Source organism: Armigeres subalbatus, chromosome 2, assembly GCF_024139115.2.
Source record: "Armigeres subalbatus isolate Guangzhou_Male chromosome 2, GZ_Asu_2, whole genome shotgun sequence".
NCBI lineage: Eukaryota > Metazoa > Arthropoda > Insecta > Diptera > Culicidae > Armigeres > Armigeres subalbatus.
This window is the reverse complement of record NC_085140.1, coordinates 453,448,993-453,474,513: the sequence shown is the minus strand read 5'-3', so window position 1 is coordinate 453,474,513 and position 25,521 is coordinate 453,448,993. Positions and strand designations below refer to the sequence as shown.

General features: G+C 38.5%; 1 protein-coding gene and 1 long non-coding RNA gene across 4 annotated transcripts; both read right to left on the bottom strand.

Moving 5' to 3' along the window:
* Positions 1–3,833: 3,833 nt before the first annotated feature.
* On the bottom strand, positions 3,834–8,462 carry LOC134218223 (uncharacterized). 3 transcript variants are annotated; one of them, XR_009981283.1, is made up of 4 exons: positions 8,376–8,462; positions 8,049–8,309; positions 7,095–7,982; positions 3,834–4,180 (listed from the first exon to the last, which is right to left on the bottom strand). It is a non-coding gene; the product is annotated as an uncharacterized LOC134218223 (long non-coding RNA). The 3 variants fall into 3 exon arrangements; XR_009981282.1 differs by having other exon boundaries at positions 7,444–7,982; XR_009981281.1 differs by lacking the exon at positions 3,834–4,180 and having other exon boundaries at positions 7,070–7,982.
* A 3,060-nt stretch (positions 8,463–11,522) lies between these two features.
* On the bottom strand, positions 11,523–24,822 carry LOC134213784 (nascent polypeptide-associated complex subunit alpha, muscle-specific form-like). Its single transcript, XM_062693110.1, has 2 exons — positions 22,652–24,822; positions 11,523–14,079 (listed from the first exon to the last, which is right to left on the bottom strand). The coding sequence occupies exon 1, from the start codon at positions 24,414–24,416 to the stop codon at positions 22,665–22,667; it is 1,752 nt and encodes a 583-aa protein (XP_062549094.1). The 5' UTR covers positions 24,417–24,822; the 3' UTR covers positions 11,523–14,079; positions 22,652–22,664.
* Positions 24,823–25,521: the final 699 nt, after the last annotated feature.

Here is a 25,521-nt window from a genome sequence, read left to right as displayed (position 1 = left end):
TGGACGCTCTAGGGTATCCAAACTATACTTAAGTTCAGGACTTTAGATGTACAGCTATTAAAAAGTTTTTTTTTCATTCAAACTTTATTCCTTTGAAGGTCAATACACATCGGAAAAGAGCTTTGGGAAATTCATTACAAATAAAAAACGCCGCTAGATCGGATATATATCGGAGCTTTGAGTGACAAAAAAGATACTGTCATGACTGTAGATCGCAAGCTTTGAACTCAAAGGCAGTTTGGATGACTCAAATTATATAATATATATATCAAAGCTGTCTTGCGGTGTTTGTTGGTCTTCCGAGAGATGTAATGAGTGTGACAGAAAAGGTTACTTTAGCAGCTGTAAGTCTTGAAATCAAGGACAGTTTGGTTGATTCAAAATATCCCATAACTATTTTACAATGATAGTTGGTTTTGGTTCATCCAGGTTGGTTGGTTGGTCCAGGAGATGCTGTGAATATAAATAAAATATATGTAACAAAAAAAGTTCCGCAAGTTCTGAACTCAAGAACAGTTTAGATGACCCAGAATATCCCAAAATTACATCACATTGTTTGTTGATCTACAAGGTGATGTAATGAATATAATATTTCTCTTCTGGGTTCGTTATATCTCGGGTACTTATTCAAAAGGACGTATGTGATTTTGTAAACAAAGATTCAAACGTCGATTTGTCCGATCTGATGGCCCTCCCACGCAAACCAACACCACTAACAGGTAGCCGAAGCCTTCCCCTATCTGTCTATGGTGATGGTTTGCGTGGGAGGGCAATCAGATCGGACAAATCGACGTCTGAATCTTTGTTTACAAAATCACATACGTCCTTTTGAATAAGTACCCGAGATATGTGGTAATTTATGAGCAAATGGTAAAATTTTGTTTTAAAATGATGAAAAATCGCATTTTATTCAAATAGCTCAGAATCTAATTTGCGGACGAGTTTTCACGTGGAATGCTTAGTCCATATCTTGAAGTTACACCCAAGTGATTTATCTTTGCCGGATCTTGCCGTATAGATTAACTTTTCCTCTGAAGAAAAACATAAAAAAAAGAAAAAAATAGTGATTTTCAAGTAGTCATCACCTAAAACATAAAATTTCTAATTTGACCATAAACATGAACAAAATAGAGACATACAACTATAATCTACTCATTGTGTACTAATAATAGCTTGTTGATAACATTTATGTTGTGTAAAAATCAGATTTTCCAAATACTCCACGAATAAAGTGAATAAAATCCAATTCAATACCTCATTTTTGAGCCCTAATTATATTTTTTTACAAAATTTTGGGTCACTTCTAAATAAGCCATAGTATGCAGAATGTTTCTAAGTATCTAAAAAAAATATAAGAACGTATAAATGTTGAAAATTTTTTTTTGGGTTTTGTCCACGAATTTGTTCTACACAGCAAAAAAAGTTGTTGAATATTACATCGAAATCGCTGCAACCCGTTGAATCCATCGCTTGTTGAATATTACATTGCACGATGTACTCGAGAACTTGCTGTGTAATAAACAAGAGCGATGTAATTTCTTTCGATGTAAAAAATAAGATGTAATCAAAACGATGTAGAAGAATGTGATGTAAATCCGTGCGCAATGCACTGAAATGAATGAAATTATTTCGATGAATTTTCGTTTTCAAATTTATTTTTATTGAATTGGCATGATACTTAATTGTTCTTCTAATCTAATCTAATCTAATCGAACACAAACGCAGCCAGTACAAAGAAAGCATCCTGGAAAATCATTGAGTTAGATGACGCCCAATAATTTTTCTTGTCAATATTGAGGCTTACAGCATACCAGTGGTATGACATAAACTTCAAAGCGGCTAGGCCCACTGCGTTGTGTTTGCCGCAGAGATGATTCTTCGAGATGTATCGTGTTCAAGTAGTCACTTCAGCATGATACATATCACGAATCTACAGGGTTTGAAGAATGCGTGGACATACCGTACCATACGCACCGCGTTCTGTTTAAGTTCTTATTTTGATAGTTTTTTGAAAATATGTAGTGAAATAAAGAGCATTAGAATAAGAAATTATATCAAATCATATATAGGGGGAAAGACGGCCCTGGCAGGCCCTGCTCCATTATTAGCAGGGGGGTTTTCGTCGACCAAATTTTATGAAATTTGGCCACAATATTCTTTGATATGCAAAGAATGTTTAGGCAAAATTTGAGCCTAGTCAGTCATAAAAAACCCCCTGCCAACAACAGAACAAAACCTGCCAAAGCCGTCACTCCCCCTATATATTTGTAGAATATAACATCAATTTGGAGCCAAAGTTAACTCGGGATGTATGTACATCTCTTGTAGAAGAAGCTGGAAATTGTAAAGAATTTGATTATTATTTAGAATGTTATGAGTATCAGATAGCAGGTCATGTGCCAGGACGTCGTCTGCATAAAGGTTACATGGCAGGTTGTGAAGCTTTCATTCCTGGGATGTTTTGTAGTGTACTATGAAAATGTTATATCATGAAAATATGAAGATACATAATACAATAATATAAATATATAAAAGCATGAAATTATGAAAATTTTATAATATGAAAATAAGAAACATAAAAATATAATGTAACAAGAGAATAAAAATTGCTATATGAAATGAAAAAATATGAAAACATGAAATTAAAAATGAAGATACAAAAATATGAGTATAAAAAACCAAAAAGCATGAGAAGATGAAATTATTGAAAAATTTTCAAATGTCACAAGCGAGATGAAAAATATGACAATAAGATGAGCTGAAAATAAGAAAATATAAACATATTTAAACACAAAAAAAAATAACAGAGAACTATGAAAGTATAAAACATATGAAAACATAAAATTATAACAACATGAAAGTATAAAGATATAAGAAAGACAAAAATTTAAATATGAAAATTAATTTTAAGAAATTATAACAATATGAGAATATGATAGCATGAAAAACGAAAATACAAATATATGAAAATACAAAAGATTAAAATATGGAATTTGAAATTAAAAATACAAAGACAAAAAAATATGAACATATACAGGAATAACAAAATGTGAAAGCCTGAAAATATAAAAATATAAAAGCGTCATAATGTGAGCACATAAAAGTATAAAATGGGAAAAATATAAGAATATGGAAAATATAATAATATTATAATATGAAAGTGTAATAACATGAAATTATATAAATATGAAAATACAAAATACAAAATATAAAAGTTTAAAAATATTAAATCATTAAATATCAAAAGAAAGTGTAATGTTAAATTTAAAGAGGTATAAAATATGATAATATAAAAACATAATAAAATTAAAATTTTAATGCACAGAAATAATATACATAAAAATGTTAGATTAGGAAGGTATAAAATACGTAATTAAAAAAATATACAATGTTAAAATATAAAATTATAAAAAATATGAAAACCTAAAAAATTAAAATGTAAAAATATGAAAAATAAATATAGTGAAATATAAAAAATAAATATAATGAAATATGGAAAATAAATAAATTACTATAAATTATTTCGTGGACTGGAAACTAGTGATACTCATGTTTCCTTTGAAATCTCTGTCCAGATTGCTATCAGAAATCAAGGTGGGTGTAGTCCTTAATTTCAATCTATGACAAAAATGACAAAAGCATTAGAATAACTATTTCTGGCCACGCTTATCTGTACCGTCACTAGGGAGAGAAGGAAGAAGTACCACGGAGTTGGATATTGGGAAGGTATTCGTTGGATCAGGATGTGCCTGTAGCTGGCAATGTGACCATGGTAGAACTTACCCCGTAACACACCACGAAGAGGTATCTACCCAGCGTTACGGGTAGCATGATACTTAATTGTTCTTATATATTTATTATTTGATAATATATGTTTCTATTAATAAAATAATGTCATGCAAAGAAATGTTTTTCTATACAGCTGAAGCGGCATAATGCGACTCGGTGACCATTTTTCGTTTATTTGATTTTTGATTCGTTGTCCTGGATCGGTCTATCCGCAGCTCTAAAATGTAATGGCAATATCAGCCAGGTCAAAGAGCCATAGTGAATATAACCTTCCGATGCGGCGAAAGGTGAGCGGCTTCTCACTCGAAACTCGCAGGTCACTTCCAGATAACTTGCCAGCGTGGAAAACAACAGCGGCACTGACTTCAGGAGTCTTGGGCGACGTCGAACGCTGAAAACGAGAATAAAAAGTGAGGCTTATGAGCGATAATAGATATTTTTTAGAACGATTCATGTTTGTTATTTTTTTAAAAACATCACTGATGATTCCCCAGAATTGTCTTGTCTTCTGAAAACATCCTTGGGATACTGAAAAGAATCCATCTGGGATTCTGAATGGAATCTTTCTGGGATTATAAATAGAATTATTTTGGAGTTCCAAATAGAGTCCATATGAAATCTTTCTGGGATTCCGAAAGAAAACCTTCTGGGATTCCGAAAAAATCCTTGAGCTTCAAAATAGAATATTTTTGATATTTCAAAGAGCATCCTGCTACGCATTCCGAATGGAGCACTGATGATATTCCAAAGGAAGTTCTTATGGGATTTCAAAATAAATCCTTATCGAACTCGAAGGGAATCCTAATGAGATTCCAAAAGGAGTCCTTATGAAATTCCAAAATAAATCCTGTGATTTCGAAGGGAATTCTTATGGGATTTCAAAGAGAGTCTTTAGGGGTCGTTCAATAATTACATAAGCATTTTTTCTTGGTTTTTCGGACGACCCTCCCCTCCCCTTGTAAGATTTTTCCTAAACAAATTATTTTTTGTTTATATGAAGAGTAAGAAAATGGCAGACCCCCCTCCCCCACATGTGCTTACGTAATTAGTGTACGACCTCTTAGGGGATTCAGAATGGAGTCCTTATGACCTTATAGGATTCCGAAAGGAATCCCTATGGGCTTTGGAGGGAAGCCTAATGAGAGTTCTCCAAAATGAATACGAAGTGCATTCTTTTGGGATTCCGAGGAGAATGATTTTGGGATTCGAAGAAAATCTTTTAGAGATTACCAAGGAAATCGTGGAATTCTAAATGAAATCGTTTTTGGATACCAGAAAGAAACCTTTTGGGATTCCGAAGACAATCTTTTGGAATTAAATAAAAACCCATTCGGATCTTCGGATCCTAAAAAAGAATTCCTTTGGTGGCCCTTAAGGTTTTCCATCAGATTCTAAAAGGAATCCTTCGTGAATCCCGACGGGAATTTTTCAGGGATCCCGAAATGAGTTCTTTCGTTACCCAACTAACAATTTTGGTGCTAAAAGCTTCAACTTCTAGCCTTTGGCTGTATAATATTTGAATAAAAGCAGCCAATGCTGAATAAAAGAAAAGCCTCCGCAAATAATCCCTTAAACTTTAACTCGACTATTACCCAAATATCTATCAGCTAGTCAGTTTGTGCCGAATATATTTCATCTTTTATTGTTTATGCAGCTTTCATATAGTCATAAAACAGCTCTGTCTGAATTAGCAACAAAGCTTATCGGTTAAGAGCTGATGTATGTAATTAAGTTGCTTGTTAGCAACTTCCCATATTACGGTGAGTAGCATTCACAATGAAAATGTTTTCGCTGTTGTTATAGAACTAACAATATAGCGTAATGGCGCTATAAATGAACTAACGAAGCTTTTAGGCAACTTCTGTATCTTTGAAGATTACACAACGTTTAAGTAAACCTTATACTGCTTCTTTTTATAGCTTATCAGTATGGAACGTCAAAACCGCAATGTTTACATTTGATTTTTGTTGCCGGAGCTGTGTATGAGCTATTGATTTCTGTAATGCAGCTACAAAGGCATTCACCTGCTCTTATAGCAACTGACAAAGCGCTGTCATTAATGCTAGCAGATAGTGTAAGAAAACAAGCCATTTAGAAGCGATATTGCTGTTGACGGCTACTGTTAAACGATTAGCAGCAGAGTAGCATCTATACAGATCGAGAAAATGTTGCCTAAAAACAATTTCAGCGATTGATGATGCATCAAAGTTAGCCCACAGAACATGCTGACAGATGGTTGAATAATGGTTGAAATAATGCTGAAAGCATACTTTTTAAGCTTATGTGCTGAAAGCAGCATGTATGCCTCTTTCTAACGTTTATACAGCATGAATCTGAAAATTGCGTTAGTAAAACAACCTATAGGGTGTGCGAAGAAGCACCACCATAATTTTCTTTGTTATTTACATATGTCAAAGTGACGGTGATGACAGAGCAGCGGCCATTGAATCAGGAGATCAGGAGTTCGAATCTAGGTAGCAACAAAATTGATATTTGGGTTTTCACAAAAAAAACATTAAAAACTCCGAAATTTACTCTCCTCTCAAATAATATTTGATCAAAATGAATTCAGTGGCTGTATTAAATTTATTTAACAGATTTAAAAGATCTGAATAAGCGCCTCCATTATATTACTCCGCTCCATTATATTACTAAATGGTTTAATAAAGATTGAGAAAAAATTGTGTAACATGCTGTAAAGCAGTTGTGCAGGCACGTCAAAAACAGCTGAATAGATTCGCCAGATTTGCTGGTAAAGGCATTGAATAGAAGTTCTTGATCATATGTATAGCACACATATTCAGCTTGAAGCCGTATAGACGAGTTGAAATAACATTTACATTGACATTAAATGTTAGTTGGGTATTCCGAAGTAAATCGTGAATTCTTTCGGAAACCCGAAGCGAATCCTTTTGGGATCCGAGGAGCATCCTATAAGGATTTCTAAAGGAATCGTGAGATTCCGAAGGAAAACCGTTTCTGGATACTAAGAAAAAACCTTTTAAATCCTTTTAGGAATAGAAAAATAAATATTCGAATTCTGAAAAAGAATTCCTTGGAAGTCTCAGATGGATTTCCTTTTTGAATTCTAAAGAGAATCCTTTTGGGACTCTGAAGGGAATCCATTTTGGATTCCTGAGGGGATTCTTCGAAAAATTCGATGGGATTATGAAGGGAATCCCAAGGTGCCCCATATGCAATTTTTTCAGGGCCCGTTAAGATTTCTTCGATTTCTTCGAAAGCCCGTATGGATGCACTCCGGAAGCCCACACAGGTCATGGTGGCATGTTCAACTCGCTGACTACCTGTATTTCCACTTGGCGAGACACCGTACAATCGATTTTGCTTCCAACTTGCCCTACCCGGCGTACAGAGGGGATATCTAAATTGATTGTGGTCAGCTGGTGTCATATCCAAACCTCAGTTGGTGAAAGCGCGTTTATTTTTCCTCGTTGAAAACTTTGCAAACTGCTCCCAGCATTTGATGCATATGTCGCCGTTCAGATTTCTACAAACTTCTTTCCACAAATCGGCCAATTTACATACAATACAAATACTCTCTTTCCACAGATGTTTAAATTTTTCCAGTGCTCTCGGACTTAATCATGTTGTTATTTGCAGTCGGTTATAACCTTGTGCGGAACGATTCGTTACCTGCACGACAATGTTGTTAAAGGTGGTCTCGGATCAACTTCGATGGTGTCCTTCATAGCGCATACTTCTGGCACGTAGTTAACCCTTTGTTCATGTTCCTCTTCCTGCAGCCTGATGGAAATACCACGCACCTGGGGGTGACGCAGACGCTTTTTCAGATGTTTCTCGAACGCGGCAATTCAGTTGCGCAGGGGCGGTAGGAATAATAACCACTTCTTCGATGCAGCGCATGTCTGTGGAGATTCCTCGTCAGCCGAGTATAGTATATATCTCATTAATGAGCTTCTTGATGGTCTAAGTACGCGACAACCCATTCTGGCTAAAAGTTTTGCTGTCGGTAAAGTCGGCGTTTTTTTTTGCGAAAATTCCGGACAAGCTTTAAAAAAACAAGTAAACTAAACATCTAACTCTCGTCGATTCGGTGCATCCTACATCGAGCCAGCAGATGTGAGGAGTGTGCCACCAGTCATACGACCGGTACCGTCCTTGCGATATTTGTGTACAACAAATCGTACTACGCTACGGTGTCAAATTGGTTTCTGGAAAGCAGATGTGGATAAGGAATGAAAAACAGTAACAAAAAGCAGATTATTATGCAGGTGTACCTGTTTCCTGGCTAATGCATTGCGGTTACAGATGACTAAGGACATTTTTACGGATTACAACGGGGCGTAATCTGGCCTTTTCTCATTTTTACAGCATTGCTCCGGCCGGTATTAAATTTAGTTGGGAGCTGCAAGCTTGGTACCGGTTTATAGATACATGGTCTGGAATCTGGATGCAACTTGTATAGCTTCTGTTCGATTGTCCGCACAAATGAACTCCCGAGAGCGATTCCGGCTATTCGTTTTTGTTTTTCAATAAAGCTGCAAAACAAAAAAAAAACATTAGAGAACATTTTGAAGAACAATAAACTAAATTATGTATATTACCATTAATATCAATAAACCTTTCGAAAAATGATGTTGGAAAAAATACTTCGCTGCGAAAGATGGCGGAGAGCGGACTGAGCGTTGTGAAACTTCAGCGATGGAAAGCGGATGAACAGTGTTGCTAGATTTAAATTTGCATTATACTTTTATGTGATCTTACATTCTTTTTGTGTAATTTCACACAGTCATATTATAATCAATGGGTTGCATTTTCATCTATGTAATATTCATGTTATTTCTACGTATTTATACATAGAAAAATGTAATTAGAAAAGCGAATTTACTTGTGTGTAATTTGAAGAGCGATGTAATATTGTGTTGAAGTGAATGCAAATTTATATCTGAAAATGCCTATTACATTGGAATTTAAGTACATAGCATGAATTACATTGGAGCAAATTACATTTCTTTTTGCTGTGTAGTTACTCTTCTGTGCGACGCCGCGAAAGCGACGATACCATGTTGTTCTTCGCGCGGCCACTTGTTCGATAAAAGGATCGAGTTCGACCACAGAGCATGACCACCGGTATGACCCATGAAGCCAACTCCGATCCCTTGGACCACCTCTTATTTGCGCCTGAACTATAGCCATCCTTGAGTTCACGCGCCACCTTCTGTGTAGCTCCGAGACGATTTGGGCGATAGCCGATAAAACGGCGTTCCAGCCAACTTCATCTTTACACATCCTCCGAACTAGGTTGTCCGGGGTAGTGTCCAGACCACATGTGGCAAGCATGTGGTCACGCATTGCGCGAAAACGTGAGCACACGAACAACACGTGTTCCGCCGTTTCCTCTAAACCTGCGCACACCAAACACTCGGGCGAGGCCGAGCAAGCCAGCTGCGTTACCTGCACTGTGATTTTGCAGCACGCTTAAACGCCGGGCACATCGAACCCCCCATGGGGTGCTTGCTGTTCACAGCTTTGCTGGAACAAATCAAACAATTGGGAGGGTTCGTGCAGCATTGTTCCTTATGTCCCTCCAATCCGCAGCGTTGGCAGAGATTGCTTCTGTCAGGGCCTTTGCAGTCCCATTGCTTGTGCCCCGGTTCCAGGCACTTGAAGCAAACTTCGGGTTGCTCGTATATGCCCACAGGGCATACCGACCATCCCACCTTGACGCTCCCTAACTTGACTACCTTGGAGGTGTCCGCTGCAGATAGCCGAACCAATGCTACCTGCGTCCCTGCCGGACCTTTCCGTAGCCGAACGGCTGCGGTGGGCGTCTCCACTTCACACTGTCGCCGCAGTGCCGTGACGAGCTCTTCGACTTCGGTGATCTCGTCCAGGTCTTTAACCCTTAGATTCACCTCCATCGTGAGTGCCCTCACCTTAACCGTCTCGCCTAGGACTTCCTCCGTCAACTTCTTGTAGGCGGCGCCCTTTTGCGAGACGCCTCGCTTCAGCTCGAGGATCATCTCGCCCATCCGGGTACGTCTTATTCGACGTACGTCGGCGCCGAGTTCACCGAGCTTGATGTCACTCCTCATCGCCTTCAAGACGTTCGAGTTCTTAGCCTCGTCCGCCGTGATGACTAGGGCATCGCCCCTGGAGCGATTGGCGCCTACCCTAGACTTCTTGTTACCCTCATTCACCTGAGCCTTCTTTTCGGCCCTTGACGTCTTTGGTTTCCTCTTGTTCTTGACCAGGGTCCAGGAGGCGTCATCCCCCTCTATTTCCCTGGTCTGGTGCGGCTGAGAGCTCTGCCGTAACCCCTTACCACCGTCTTTCCTGGGTGGACGGACCATTCCAGGTCCTTCCTCCCCCGGTTTTGGAGGTACCTGGCCGGGGTTCAGCTTCCCAGCCCCACTACCCTTGTTCGGGGTAGTAACCTTCCGCGTTTTGGAGCGGCCCCTAGGGAGCTCATCCCCTGGAGACTGTCTTCCCGTTTTTGTGTCTGCTCCGTTGGAGCAGTCACCCCCGACGTACCCGCAAATACTTGAGCCTCAGTCTGGGTAGACTTTGGTACCACCGTCTTCGCTGGCACGCCTTCGGTCGATTCGACCTTGCCCGAGTCCGCGAATCCTTGGGCCTCAGTCTGGGTAGACCTCGACTCCACCGATTTCACGGGTTTACACTTGGCCGTCCCGACCGCCCTCTCCAGCTTGGGGTCCAGCATCGACTTTCGAAGTTTCAGCAAGCTCCTTTTGAGGTCCTTACTGATATTATGCTTCGATGACGCAAAGTCGATGATGGCGTCCAGCTGTTCCATCGCCACTGTTCCGAAGGCCGAAAGCCCATTGCGTTTGCGGTTCATCGCCTCCACAAGCCATGGGTCGTCAATAACCCCTACCGGCGTTTTTTTAGCCGAGAGGAAGGTTGAGTGACCCACGCTGGCGCTGCGCACTGAGCTGCCGACTATTGCCTCTGACCTCCTAGGCGGAGACCTGAACAACCCACCTCTTGCGAAGGGGTTGTCGCCTATACTACTACCACTAATTAAAGAATTGACTTGGTTTTCCATTTTGGTCCCACGAGTTGCTCGGGAAAAAGAGGTCCACCACGCCAGAGCCCAGCATGACGCGTAAGGGACAATTACTGTGGAGGGTGCCCAGGTACCCCAGAGGCTCCGTTAAAGGCCTAGCTTATTGTTTCACCCCCCCGGGCCATGCATCCCCTCGGCACGGGTCGCTTGACGCCTTGGGATTAGGGGTTAGGGACGATGGTCCCGGTCTAACTCGCAGTGGCTATGTGTGTGTGTGTGTGTGTGTGTGTGTGTGTGTGTGTGTGTGTGTGTGTGTGTGTGTGTGTGTGTGTCTGTGCGCACCCACCCAAAAAAATTTCACTAATTTTTCAGGCATTAGTCCCTAACCGATTTACTTGCAACAAGTTGCATTCGACGCAGGATACTCTACCGTTGTTTCCTATTGAAAATTGTTCAGATCAGACTATGGGCTCGAAAGTTATGGCCAAAATACATTTTTTTATAGAAAAAATGAGTAAAAAAATGTCACTCATTTTTCAGGCACTTATCCTTAACCGATTTACTCGCAACAAGTTTCATTCGAACCAGAATACTCTCCCATTGATTCCTATCCTATTCCTATAGATTGTGTATATATGTAGATATTGTGTATAGATATGAATTTGTAGAATAAATTCATAACGTACGGGGATATGTCATCAAAAATAATTATATGTTCATATGGGTATTTAATGAAAAATATCGTTTATTTACAAAATGAAAATTTTGAGATTCAACAGTTGCCGATGTTTGTGCACCTTTTCGCCAATATTAAGTGCAAACAGTTAGTAAACACACACGGTATGTCTGTTGATGGTTATGCTGGTTCTTAAAAGCGGCACTAATTTAATGATCGTACTTTAAAAGCGCATTTTGGTTTATTAGGTTTTGAGTTCAATTCTATGTTTTGTTTTCATTCACATCAAATGGATTGTATTTAAGTTTTGTACAACATTGTTCATTCAAACATCGATGAGTTATGTTTTCCCAATATGCTAAGGAATACTGACTATCAATCTGAGATTGTAAAAAAAACTATAGATCTCTTTATAAAAGTTTATAATAGGTATCACATAACACTATATAAATGGTGTCAACAAATCTATAAACAGTATACCTAATGTGAAGTCTACAATAGGATAGATGTACACAGAACACTAGAGAAAGATTTGGCCTAGACATTCATGGACAGAGAGACGACAAGAGAGAGACTTGTGGGCATGATTTCACTAAAGGCTTGAAAAAATAAATTTGTAAGAATTCAAATTGAAATATATTGTAAACACACTGGTTTGATAGCATATTTGACCACCTCATTCGTTTTAGATGTATTTTAAGGCAAATTTATTTGGGGACTGAAAATTTGATTGAGACAGTTCAAAATTTTGATATTATTGCATCGACGTCGTAGGTTGATGTGAAAGATCACATATACATTTTTTACTGGGTATATTTCTCAGGATATAATATACCCTGGGACGGGACTTGCAAAGAGGAAAAAATGTAACTTCATCTGCAACCAGCAAGCGCTGTCACGAATTGTCAGATGCTGAGACGAGACCTGCAAAGACGGTTTTCTTTTTCCTTGTTTTGACACTTGTTCTTCTTTTCATCACAGTTGATCATCGATTCTCAACTGTTTCCTTGAGTAGTGCTGTCCAATGAGCAGCTCGAAGTAGCTCGAAGTTCTTCCCATCCCTCTCTTGCCCATTTGTTGACGAAAAAGAACGAGCAGGACGGGAACAACTTCGAGCTACTTCGAGCTGCTCATTGGACAGCATTAGTGTTTCACCTAAATCCTGGGTAGAATCTTCTGAGCACAATAAAAGTGTTTGCAATTTACGAATTTGTAAACTTATTTTTATAAAGATTTTCCTATCGGAAATAAAACCTGTATTTATTAATTGTTCAATAATAATCTGTCCGGCTATTCTAGAATACTTTTCAAAGTGAAAAAGTACTCGTAAAACAAAATCATTCGAAATACTTTTTGAGGGATACCAATACTTCCACACAAAAAGGTGCTGGTTGCATCTGACAATTCGTGACAGCGCTTGCTGGTTGCAGATGAAGTTACATTTTTTCCTTTTTGCAAGTCCCGTCCCAGAATATACCTACATGATGTTTCATATCAAAATACACTTTATCAAGTGATGCAACTCTAGTCTACAAAGTTCATTAGCTAATAACTCATTAGTAAATCATTTGCACTTGCATATCGGCCCAACGGTTGATATGGAAAAAGGATAGCTGAAGGATTTCTACACATTTTGATCAATAAAAAAAATGTATCAAAATGTTTACATATGATGTAATTTAGCCGAAAATGTTTTTGGAAGTCTCTTCGCTAAATGCTATCTCATATTCCTATTAGCACATCTAATCGTATCATATTGAGTTATTTTGAATTTGTTCAACTTAATAGCTGACTAGTTATACCATTGATTGAGATTAGTTCGCTCATGTCACATCGCTTGAAACTATTCAATTTTTATTTAGTTACCTAATCCTCAACATCTTAGTTTTTACTTTTTTTTATGCGAAATAGTGCCAATTTCATGTTTGCCGTTCTCGTATTACAAAGTGCCAAGAGACTTTCATTTCGATCCAAAAGCGCATTTTTGATAGGAAGCTCTTATCATAGTTTTATAAACCTTTCGACCTAACTCGACGAATTGAGCAAATGTCTGTCTGTCCGTGTGTATGCACAAACGCTAAGAAAAACATTGGTCATCTTTTCACACAAAATCTCATTCTATTTTCTCGCGACAAGTTCAATTTGACGATGAATAAAGCCTTGGTCACTATTGATTGCGATCGACCATTACGTCGAAAGTTAGGGACACGAATGCTGTGATGAACCACGAAGGTTGGTGTCTTGGCTTATTACGAGAAAGGCAGTATCACTATTAGGTGAATTGATTTGTTTTTCTTTTGTTTTAAAAAACAGATGCATTGTTTCAAAAAGCGTGACAAACGTTGATAACTGAAATGGTATCGAATAATTATAGTGATTTGAGTATACTACCATGCAATTCCTGTTGTTTTGATTCATGTTGGATGCTCGTTAATGTTGGTTTAAAAATAATCGCACGATCATGGAATTGATTTCATAAATTTGATTGATGGTGGTTCATCGGTGTTTATTTGTCATTTAAGTTCTCAGTCACTTCAATGTTGGTTGTAGCATTGCTCTCCGCTTGTATATTCTTGCAACGATATGAGCTCAACTTGCTTATCTAGAAATACAGAAATAAGACGATTATGTTAGATGTTTGATGCTCAAAATGTAATAAAAATAAAAATAATCTTCGCTTATTATAGAAAGCAATATATAGAATCGGCCTGGTACACCCGGGTGCTATTTTATAAAATATTTTTTCGGAATGAGGTACCACTGGTACCAGTCGAAACTTTGTATTCGAAAGATGGCGTTGATTCGGTGGTAGTAAAATTGAAATTTCATCACTATTAAAACTACAAATCAGTGCAAGCTAAATGCAGAACATAATCCTTTCATCTTATACTTCATTCTTCATAATTATTTTCCTCTCAAACGCCCCCCCTCATATTCGATAAATATGTGATTCCCCATACATTTAGTTGATTTCCAACTACCATTCTTCCATGAGCTCCATAGCTCAGACTGAAGGGTGAAGATAACCGGTTTGGAATAGTCATCAACACGTCGAAGACGAAGTACATGTGGGGAATAAAGCGAGCCTGAATAAACAATTCGCATTTTTGGTTACATTGATAGAATCTCTATCTCATAAAGTAAAACGTATGTCTTATATATCTTCTATATATACCTAAAAAAATGATTTTGGATTTCCTTTGAGGCAATATAAATAGCTCACGACCAAGGAATGTAATTGTCGCTGAAAAATGCGAAAAACAAGCGACAAAAGAGAATAGCGATAACTCTTTGTCCTCATCTGCAGAGGATAAAGACATTGTTGCGTTCCGTTTTATTTGCAACAAACATGGATAGGTTATTGTTGTGAACTTTTCAAACTGCGATAACTTGCATATTTCAGAAGTAAAACACAAACCATGTGTACAGATGGTTAAGTTTATGTCTAAGCTATGATAACTGATACTTATTTAATCAAAAACATCATCGTAAACCGACTACATCTCATAATGAGCGGCAGGCGATCATTGTCCTATTCTGTTGCAGTTTGGGACAAACGCTTATTGCGAGTTGAGTTTGTCCCAACATTTACAAGAGAGGACAATGTTGTTGTCATTGGCAATGTTGTTATTTTACATTCCTTGCTCACGACCGATGACCGGGTGACCGATTTTCAAGATTTACTATCCAATCGAATCGTTCTGGACTCGTCTGTGTTTATGCAATGAAAAAATAAAACATTTTGCTGGGGAAGTTGATCAAATGTAAAAATGCTACGTTTCAATGAATTCTGAAGAAAACCAGCAAGCTCAAACTGAAATCGATCTAGAGGGCGACGACTAAACGATGGACATTTAGGACGAAGAAAAAAACAACCCGAGTAAGATCGGGCAGGTTCGACTAGGTAGTTTCATAATAAAAAGAGTAAACTAAAATTCTTTCATATGACAATAATGGAAAAACGAAGGAAGGGTCAAAAAGATAATAAATTTGAAATTCAATCGTAGTAGGTATTTGAAATGCTAGCACACTGAGCACACTACGAAGCTAATGAGAAGAAATTTGAAATCCAATCCCAGTAGGCTAACAGATTCAGGGTTGTTACGGAGATCCTGAAATATTTGCCGCGCCAAATCCGCGCCGACTAAAATCAAATCCGCGCCGTTTCCGCGCGACATGAAATCCGTTCCGCGTCAAATTCGCGCGAACTGCCTTCTCAAATATACGTGAAATATCAAGTTTAACTGAACATAATCTCTTCAAGTTCGTTTTTATAACATTACTGATATTAAATATCATTTTCAACTTCAACTTCACTCAAGTTTGCAACAAATTGAAAATAGGACTAACAAAATCGCAGTTAACATAACAACTTTTCTAGATGGTCCTTTGATTCACTAAAAGTAAGCCAAAACTATTTCAATAAGCACCGCTTCTTAGATAAGTTGCTGGTTTGGGCATGTTTTGTTTCATTATTTGCAGTGGATTTCTTGTTGATAGAACTATACGAGATGCATTGATATACAAGGAATGTTCAGGCCAGATTTGATTATAGATAAACTTGGCAAATAATAAAAAATCTACCGAAACCGCAATTTCTTCTCAAGTAACAAATTATGCAGCTTTGTTGTTGTTTTTCGATCACAAGACATGCTTGCGTTGACATTGGGTACTTAGACCGTACAATTTCGTATTTAACCAAAACTTCTGTAAAACAAATTGTATCAAGAATCAAATAATAAATGTTTCAGCAAACATTTTCATCGGAAATTTTGTAGAAAAATTAGCCTACACTCCAGCAACAATTATTACGGAATTTGTGCGGAAAATCCTTCTTCAATTCTTGTGACAAGTTTGTCTAGGAGTTCATGCAGAAAATTCCGCCAATTAACATTTTTAACACCCATTTTTCGTAATTTTAGTAGAATTTCAGTTAAAACCTCCGAGAATATCCGCAAAAATTCATCATTCGCACACATTTATCTCGAAAATTTCTACGAATTTTCGCGGAAATTATTCTGGAATTTTTTGCCGAAATCCAACTGCTGTTGTTGGAATATTTGTCTTAGAACATTTGTGTAAATTCCTCCTTCTTGCAAAAGTTCCCCTGGGAAACTAAGCTGAAACTCTTTGACATAAATTAAAAAAAAAAACCCTTAAAGAACAACCTACGGGACATTTTCAGAGACAACATGTGCAAATTTCTTTATTAATTTCTGCGGAAATCCCTTTGGTCATTTATACAGAAATTGATTTATACAGAAATTGATTTTTCGTTAAAATCTAGACGCAATTTATGAAGATTGTTTAAAGAAATTCCTGTGATCATCGTTGAGGAAAGGTTGAGGGAAACGTTGAGGAAATTGCAAAGTGAATTTTTGCGGAAATTTCTCTGGGAATCTGTAAAAATTCTTCCGGAAATACATTCGGAACTTCCTTTGTGAATTTCTGTGGATATCGTTTTAGAAATTTCTGCAGACATTCTTTGGTGAATTCCTATGGATAACCGAGAATTGTTTCGAAAATTTAATATGGCATTGCTGCGATTTTTTTACAGTAATTCCTGTGGTCAGTGCTCCAAGATGTTTTGCAGAAATTCATCCACAATTTTCTTTACAACTTTTCGGTTTTAAAATGCTGCAGAAAACCTCTTCAGGCTGCATAAATATATTTATTAAATTCCTCATAGAATCCTTGTGAAAATTCTTCAGATGGTCTCTTAAATTTTGTGTGAATATTCCTGCGAAAAAATTATGGAAGTTATCTGAAAAAATTGCAAAAAAATGCTTCTAGAATCACTGCGTTTTTTCAGCAATACCTTTCGAAAATTACATTCCAATGTTTGAACGAATTTCTGCTGAAGTACTTATTTAAATGAGGCATCTGCATCAAATAAAGGAACATTTGTGTATTTCCAATTGTTGAATAAACCCTTATTCGTTTTAGATTAATGCTATGAAAGCAATGTAACTTTCAACACTATATCAGAATTCCTGACGAAAAAAATTTCGAAAAATGATATGATATATCATGCTATGTGGTTCCTTTTACAATAATCAATCAGAAACTGACAAATATCTCGGGTGTTCATGTCCTTCAACAGACATGTTTCGCATGCGTCATGCTTTAGAATGGTAAATATCCGAAAAATAATGTGAGTAACTGACTTGAGTCTTCAACAACATTTGCTAACGAAAATGAAGCCCATCTAAATAGACATAAAACTAATTTTTAAATAAACATCCTTAGATCCAGCTTTTTATTTGTTAAACTTTCACCTAAAACTAAATCCACGCCAAATCCGCGCGAAGCCCTGAAATCGTTATGTAAATCCGCGCCAAATCCGCGAAAACCGCGAAATCCGCGAAAATCGCGAAATCCGCGTAGTCGTAACAACCCTGCAGATTGTTCGAAAGGTGACATGACCAGTGCTGCAAAGTGTCACCGTACAAGTCACGCAAAGCGTGACAATAACAAAATCCAGGTCATGTGTCAAGCACTCAATTGTGATGCTCAATGTGGATCTCACATGCTTGGTGTAACGATCACCATGAAAGTGACATTTTAGCAACTAGCGCTTGGTCACTCACCATGTCTTCACTTCTTCTGCCTGTGATCACCAGCATGAATGATAGCAAAACTTTCCTGATGTTGTGGTTGTCATATCCATGTCATCTTGACTATCGTGATGATCACTTGACCTATGCGGTGTTTGGTTCGAAATCAACGCTCGACAGCAATGGAATAATCCACTTAGCGGAATTAATGAATTTTTGCTGTGATAAAAATGCATGAAGCCAAAATAGAATTTTTGGGAACATTTAAGTGTTCTTATTGTTTATATTGACTTTTGTGCATTATTTTAAGAGGTGCTATTAAAAGAAAAGTACATACATAGTTTTTCCAAATTTGATCCAGACTATATTTTGAAAAAGGCCAAATTTTTTTTATTGATTTTTTTAAATGGATACAATTAAAAAACGACGCATCCTACAAAAAAATGTTGTATGGGTGACTATCGCAAAATCAGTCAAAGTTTCTAATAAAGATATCGGAAACAATTCAAATTAGAATTAGAAATTAGAATTAGAAGTTAGAAAAACTTTTTTTCCTTCAAAGTGCCCAGCTTGCGATGTATGGACGGTTGGTAGGGAACAAAATCACCTATCTTGAGACACAATTTCATACAAATCAAAAAAAGCGTTTTTTCGCAAATCGAGTTTTAATTTTTGAAACTGTTGAAACTGATTTTTTTCAGTGTGGGGCTCAATATGAATTGTTTCCGATATCTTTATTAGAAACTTTGACTGATTTTGCGATAGTCACCCATATAACATTTTTTGTAGGATGCGTCGTTTTTTGATTGTACATATCCATTTGAAAAAATCAATAAAAAAAATTTGGCCTTTTTCAAAAGATAGTCTGGATCAAATTTGAAAAAACTTAGTTAGAGCCATTCACAAATACGGCCCATACAAATTTCAGAACCCTCCCATACAAAATACGTTACGAGAGGGTGGGTGGGGCTTTAAGCCCCAGGTCCATTTTAGCGTTATGTAATTTGTGAATGAACCCTTAATTTAACTATTGATTTATCCAATTTATCAATTAAAAACGACGTCAGTCCAATCAAACGACAACAAAATCAATCAATAACGGTGCTCACCTGCACTTTTGACAGCTGACCGACCTGATGCTCTTTATGGCTCTCAGCTTGTGGTTGTCAATCTGGGTGTCACGCTTACCGAAGGTACTCACGTGTCAGCTTCTACATGTCACGATGCGCTTGCAGTGATTGTCAGTAAAGAACATCGTTTAAAAGCGTGGTGGTTTTTGTTTTCATATCTGATCATCTGGTGATGGTCACGACATTTTGCAAGACTGTCACATGACATTCAGTGTACGTCTCATGAGGCGGTAGGACGCTGATTGTTTATCGGCGGCCAAAGCCTGTTTTCCACGGAGAAAGTAGACAATTATTCATATAACATTTTATGTGAATTCACAGACTTTTATCAAACCTGTGGATTAGGGTGGCTCAAAAAACACTTTTACAAATTTTTTGATGGGCCGCCCTCTTATTTTGTTCTATTTGATGCCCTGATGCTCTGGACAAAATTTCAGCCAAATCGGTCAACGTTTGGGCAGTGCTAAACTCGTTGGAAGTTTATATGGAAAAATGTATGCAGAAACATCCAAAAACAGTGATTTGCAGTTGGACGGCACAATTTACGGTCAAGAACCATTATACTCATTCAGTTCTTGTAAAATAAAATACAGAATGTTATGCTGAAAACCGCGAGAAGATTAGAGTTTATTAGGCAAAGATATTAGCATTTTACTGGAGTGTTGTGGGGGTGAATTTATTTCTTTTCAAAGGTAAAAGAAACGAAATTTGCTCAAACCCCACTGCAGAGAAATGATAATAACTTAGCCGGGCAAACTCGAATCTTCTCGCGGTTTTCTGCATAACATTCTGTATTAAATTCTCCAAGATCATAGTATCATAGTTCTTGATCGTATGTTGTGTAGTCCAGCTGCAATTTACTGTTTTTGGATGTTTCTGCATACATTTTTCCATATAAACTTCCAACGAGTTCAGCACCGCCCAAACGTTGACCGATTTGGCTGAAATTTTGTCCAGAGCATCAGGGCATCAAATAGAACCGAATAAGAGGGCGGCCCATCAAAAAAATTGAACAAAGTTTTTCCCATACTAATTTGAGCCACCCTACTGTGGATTGAAATTGAGTTTCTTATGCTTTCAGTTCAGGACAGATTAAACATTCTAGGGCGTACATTCACAAATCTCCTTCTACCAATCTCCGTGCGGAAACCACTTTGTTGTAATAGGTTGGCGTATTTGGTGCGATGTTCATGAAGGGCAGCGTTGAAGTTCCAGTTATGATCAAGATTTACATTATTCATTTAGACCAGTGGTGCTCAGCATTTTTGGGTGTTTTTTTCCTTAATTTGCTGCTCACACAATAAAAATGAGCTTGGACGAAAGCTTTTAAATATTTTATTTTATTATAATATATTATAATATATAATATTATATTATATAATATTATATTATATAATATTATATTATATAATATTATATTATATAATATTATATTATATAATATTATATTATACTAGCAAAAGAAACCCAGCTTTGCCCGGGTGTTGCAAATGTCACAATGAACTATTTGAAGCACCGCACTCTAGATCATTTTTTTGCGTTTGTTTTGTTTTCTCAACAGCTGACCCAAATTTGTGTTCTTATATATTTTTTTACATTTCCCCGTTTAATTCACCAAGAACTTTTTGTACATACAAACCTTGCGAATCTCAAAACGAATCGATTAGTTCGCAAGTAAAATCGTCAGGAAGGAAATCTCAACTCATTTTTATTATATAGATAATATTATATTATATTGCCGATTTCACCAATTTGAAGAGTTATGTGTAGATTGTGATTTGCCCGCTTCTTTTCCTCACACCCACTCTCATTTCGAGTTGATCGATTTTTGTTACTGAAATTTACCCAATTATAACCCATTACTCGTTAGTCATATGTAAGCGTGTACACTAAATCGATTCCCGCCATGATTTGACGTCTATTTGTTTTCAGATTGAGCACTCACACACAAATATTATACACGGAAAATCAAACTTTTTTGAGTGTATTGAGTGTGAGAAAAAGATGACTGTGAGAAAAAAAATCTCGCAGAACTCTTATAAAGTGCAAAAAGCGCAATATAATATTATATTTTATATTTATTCATTGGATTCTTCCCCTCTCTTACTAATTTCATAATAAAATGATATTGATTGTACATATCTCAAAGAACCATGGCTCCGTAAAGTGTCATACACGCCTGAGCCTACCAAATAAACGAAATTGAAAAAAAAACTGCAGCAAAAGCTGAACGATGGGCAGCGAGTGATCATCAATATAGACAACCAAAGTTGTCTGAAGATAATAGAGAGACAAAGAAGCTAACAAGAATAATGAAACATATAACAACAAAATTTCACTTCACAAAAGACCTTATTGACAAACAAGAAATGGAGTGCATCTACTGCCCAACCCAAAACATGATTGCGGATTTATTAACAAAGCCATTAGCGCGCACAAGATTGGGAATACTGGCACTGATTGGACTGACTACTATTACCGTTTAGGAGAAATGTTGAAGATAAAACGGAAACGATTTAGAAAATATTCTTATGTAACAGTTATAACAAGACGTATTTTTATCCCTGCTACTCTTACAAGAGTTATAAAAGACTATTTTAACTGGATTCACTTCGATAAGTGATGCTGTCCATGATAGGATACATTAAAACGCATTGAAAAAGTTCTACTCACGATCCGTCGCGCACTAATTAATCATTTGCTCTTTGAAGTTGATTTTTTTCCACTTCGCAAAAAATCCGGCGTTCCGAACGATTACAACACATGGCCGTTTTGTCGTTTATGACTATGCCATATCACTTCTATGCAGTCAGCCTGAATATTGACAAGAAAAATAATGCGCATGAATTATTAGCAGTGGCTGATTTCCGACCTGCCGCTGCCAGCATCTAGGCGCTTACGTATATGCACGACGCCATATACAGATAGGACTGAATTGTGATTCACGACAGTATATGACCTCGAGTTGGCTGCTGACGCCCAACGGCTTTCTGATATGCAGAGTAAGCTAAGCAACCTTTACTAAACGTTTCACTGACATACTAAGAAAGTTTATTTTACAAAACTCAAAAAAAATGCATCGGATTGATTAGTCAAGTTAAAAGCAATTGCATTGGGAAATCCGTCCACCGATATGACGTGTCCCTCCCACATAATTTCCAATTTCGCTAAATGCGATTATAGCCAGTACTGCTACCCCAAAATCTCACAGATCATGCAAAGGAATTTCTTAACTCTGTCGTCAACCCCAAACAGCATTACGCATTTGAACAATTTGATACCACAAGACAATTAAGAATTATTACATCAATCGATTTTTTCTCGAGCGCATTGCTGACGATTCGTTCAGCGTACAGAGCAGTCAATGTTTCTCAAAGCATGTTGCGGGTGAACAAGCATCGAGTTACATTTTCAGATCGCTACACTGAACGCATCGTCCATAAGTCTTCGGAACTCTTCCAACTAGGTCCTTAATAAAGATACTCACCCCATCTCTCTTTCTAGTAGGCCACGATCGCAGCGAAAACCGTTGGCAAAATGGTGGTCAACATTAGGGTTTTCATCATGGTGGCCATTACGATTGTAGCTCCGTTTGGTTCTTGGTTCAACGGTTGGCCTGTAACTGGAGCATCTTGAGCTGCCGCAACGGCAGCCAAATTAACTGGGCCATTGTTCGGATCTGGCACAAATTGTCCCGAAGCTGCATCGTACGATCCTGGTGTGAATATCTGTGTGAGAGGATCGTACTGTCCTTGCTGGAAAATGTTGGTGTCCGGAATGTAGCGACCGGGCGTGAACACTCCGGTTACTGAATCATATTCGCCTGGAGGAACGTACTGACCGGTGGCCGGGTAGTACTGGCCAGGTGGTGGGAAATACTGCTTTCCTGTGGGTACTGGGGCTGTTGAAGTTTCATTATACGAGGCCAGAGGCGTTGGTGTAGATGTTTCTGTGGAGTTGGTTTGTTGGTCACTGGTTCCATTATTATTCATAATCACTGGGGTGTTTGGAACAGCGGCGGCGGAGTCCTTATTTTCACTGGTAGCCAGCGGTGGACTTGCAGCATCACCGGTAGCTGGGACTGGAACAGGAGCAGCACCTGGAGCTGCAGCAGCAGGGGCAGCTGGAGCACCCGGAGCAGCAGCAGCGGGGGCAGCCGGAGCGCCCGGAGCAGCAGCGGCAGGGGCAGCGGCGGGGGATTCATTAACAACAGTAACGCGATCGCGATAGATCACACGGTCCTCAGGTTTCAGAGCGTTGTAAATGGCAGCACCTGCGGCTCCTGCTAGAAGTCCTGTTCCGACGCCAGCGGCGATACCTCCTATTCCGATTCCTGATGATTGGGGTTTGTAGGCACCCACAGGGATGGCTGCAATGGGGAAACTAGGGGCTGGAGCGTAGTTAACCGCAGGAGCGACACCTCCGCCTTGGAAACCACCATGTGGCTGACTATACCCACCAGCTGGAGCATGATATCCGGTACCCCCGGATGGGAATCCACCGTAACCTGATGGTTGATGACCAAATCCACCTGGTTGTTGGTGACCAAATCCACCTGGTTGTTGATGCCCGAAACTACCAGGCTGGTTGAACCCTCCTGGTTGTCCAAACCCTGGTTGGTTGAAACCACCAGGTTGTCCAGGCTTGAACCCTTGACTTCCTGGGCTGTATGCTGGTGGGGGTTGATTGAACGGAGAATGAGCATTTGGATTGTTCACTGCTGAATACGGTGGTGGTGCACCGTGCTGTGGATTCACCGAGTATGGTGGTGGGGGCGCTCCATGAGTTTGATGCACGTTATGCTGCTGCTGCACTGGATATGGTGGTTTTGCTTGTCCGGGACTTTGAACTGGATATGGTGGCTTAGCTGCATTTTGTACTGGATAAGGTGGTGCAGCTGCAGCTGGTTTAGCCGGCTGGTTGCTGTTGACATTCCATCCAATGGGACGCGAATTCGCCGAGGTATCAACCGGGGCAGATGGAGCTGGTTTGGGCTTTTGCTGATAATTGTTGTAGCTCAAGCTGCCTGGATTGCTTACTGAAGAAGACACTGGAGCAGTTTGACTTGGTTTTGAAACACGGCCGCGACTAACTGAGCTCGACGATGAGCTTTTACTCTTTCCACTACTGGTTTTTCTTGCTTCCAAAACAGGCAAAAAATTTGAAGCGCAAAGCAATACGCAAAACGCGACCACTTTAAGCTTGTTTTTATCAATCCGCAAAGATACCCCCCGATTCATTTTATTATTCATTTCTCTTCCACGAGCACAGCAAACTGGTTTGCAAATCTTCGATATTGCTTCTCGTCGTTTCACTGACTCACTTCGATCCCCCACTCAAATAAGCCTTTGTTAATCACTTCACTGATTGATACAATCTGTTCCAGTAGCCCTGGACCACTGCCTTAATGTCACTAAATTGTGCAATTTTGCACAATAATTCACTCCTTTCACTGATGGCTAGATGCGATTTTAATTTTCTACGACTGCGAAAAGGAAAAATCAATAGTTTTCCATATTAGTTCACTCCACGAAGCGCGCGTATTGGACGCACCATTCACTAACCAGTTGCCACGAACGAATGTTACAGAGGCAGACACTGTGCTTGGCCATGACGCGACGGTATAATAAACTTGAAAAAGTCCATTCAGGTCGAGCCCCGTGAGTATGTGTCCGTCCATGCGCCATGTGGATGCGAGTGCGAAGTTGTGTACATGTGCTGGTGAGATTCATCATCGGTTGAACGGAATGAAAACAACTTTGGGAGGTAAATTTGTTTCGACATTATTCAGCCCATATGGGATCCGCAAGTTTTATTTGCTAATGATTGACAATAATATGCCATAGCATTGTAATTCTGCTACTGAAATTGCGTGAAGAAAAGGCTTTATGGCGAAATAAATTGGTGCAAAGCAGAGATGTCTCCGATGTCATTACGTGAAGCGTCTGACTGTCGCTAAAAATCCTTTTTATTTTGTGTTCTCTCTTCTCAATATCTGAAGAGAATGTACGAACTTTTCTAATGTCTACCGTGACCTACCTATCATATTTTTTTCTATTGCGAAGGAGGTATATTCAAAATATCATTATTAAAGAATTAAATAAATTGAATGCAATCACATTATATGCTACCGTAGCATATACAAACAACATGATTTACTAAAAGTGGGAAAGAAGTGCTAAAAATGTTAGTGCATTGGTGCACCTACACCTATTCAAGTCATTTGCAATGCAATACATTTTATCGACTAAAACCGCGCATAACTGATTCGTTTTCAGAAGATTAGTAACGTCCGTTGCCTTGCTGTTCTAGGAAGTAGCCACGAAGTGCCCAATACCGCGCAGTTTTTATTTGCTA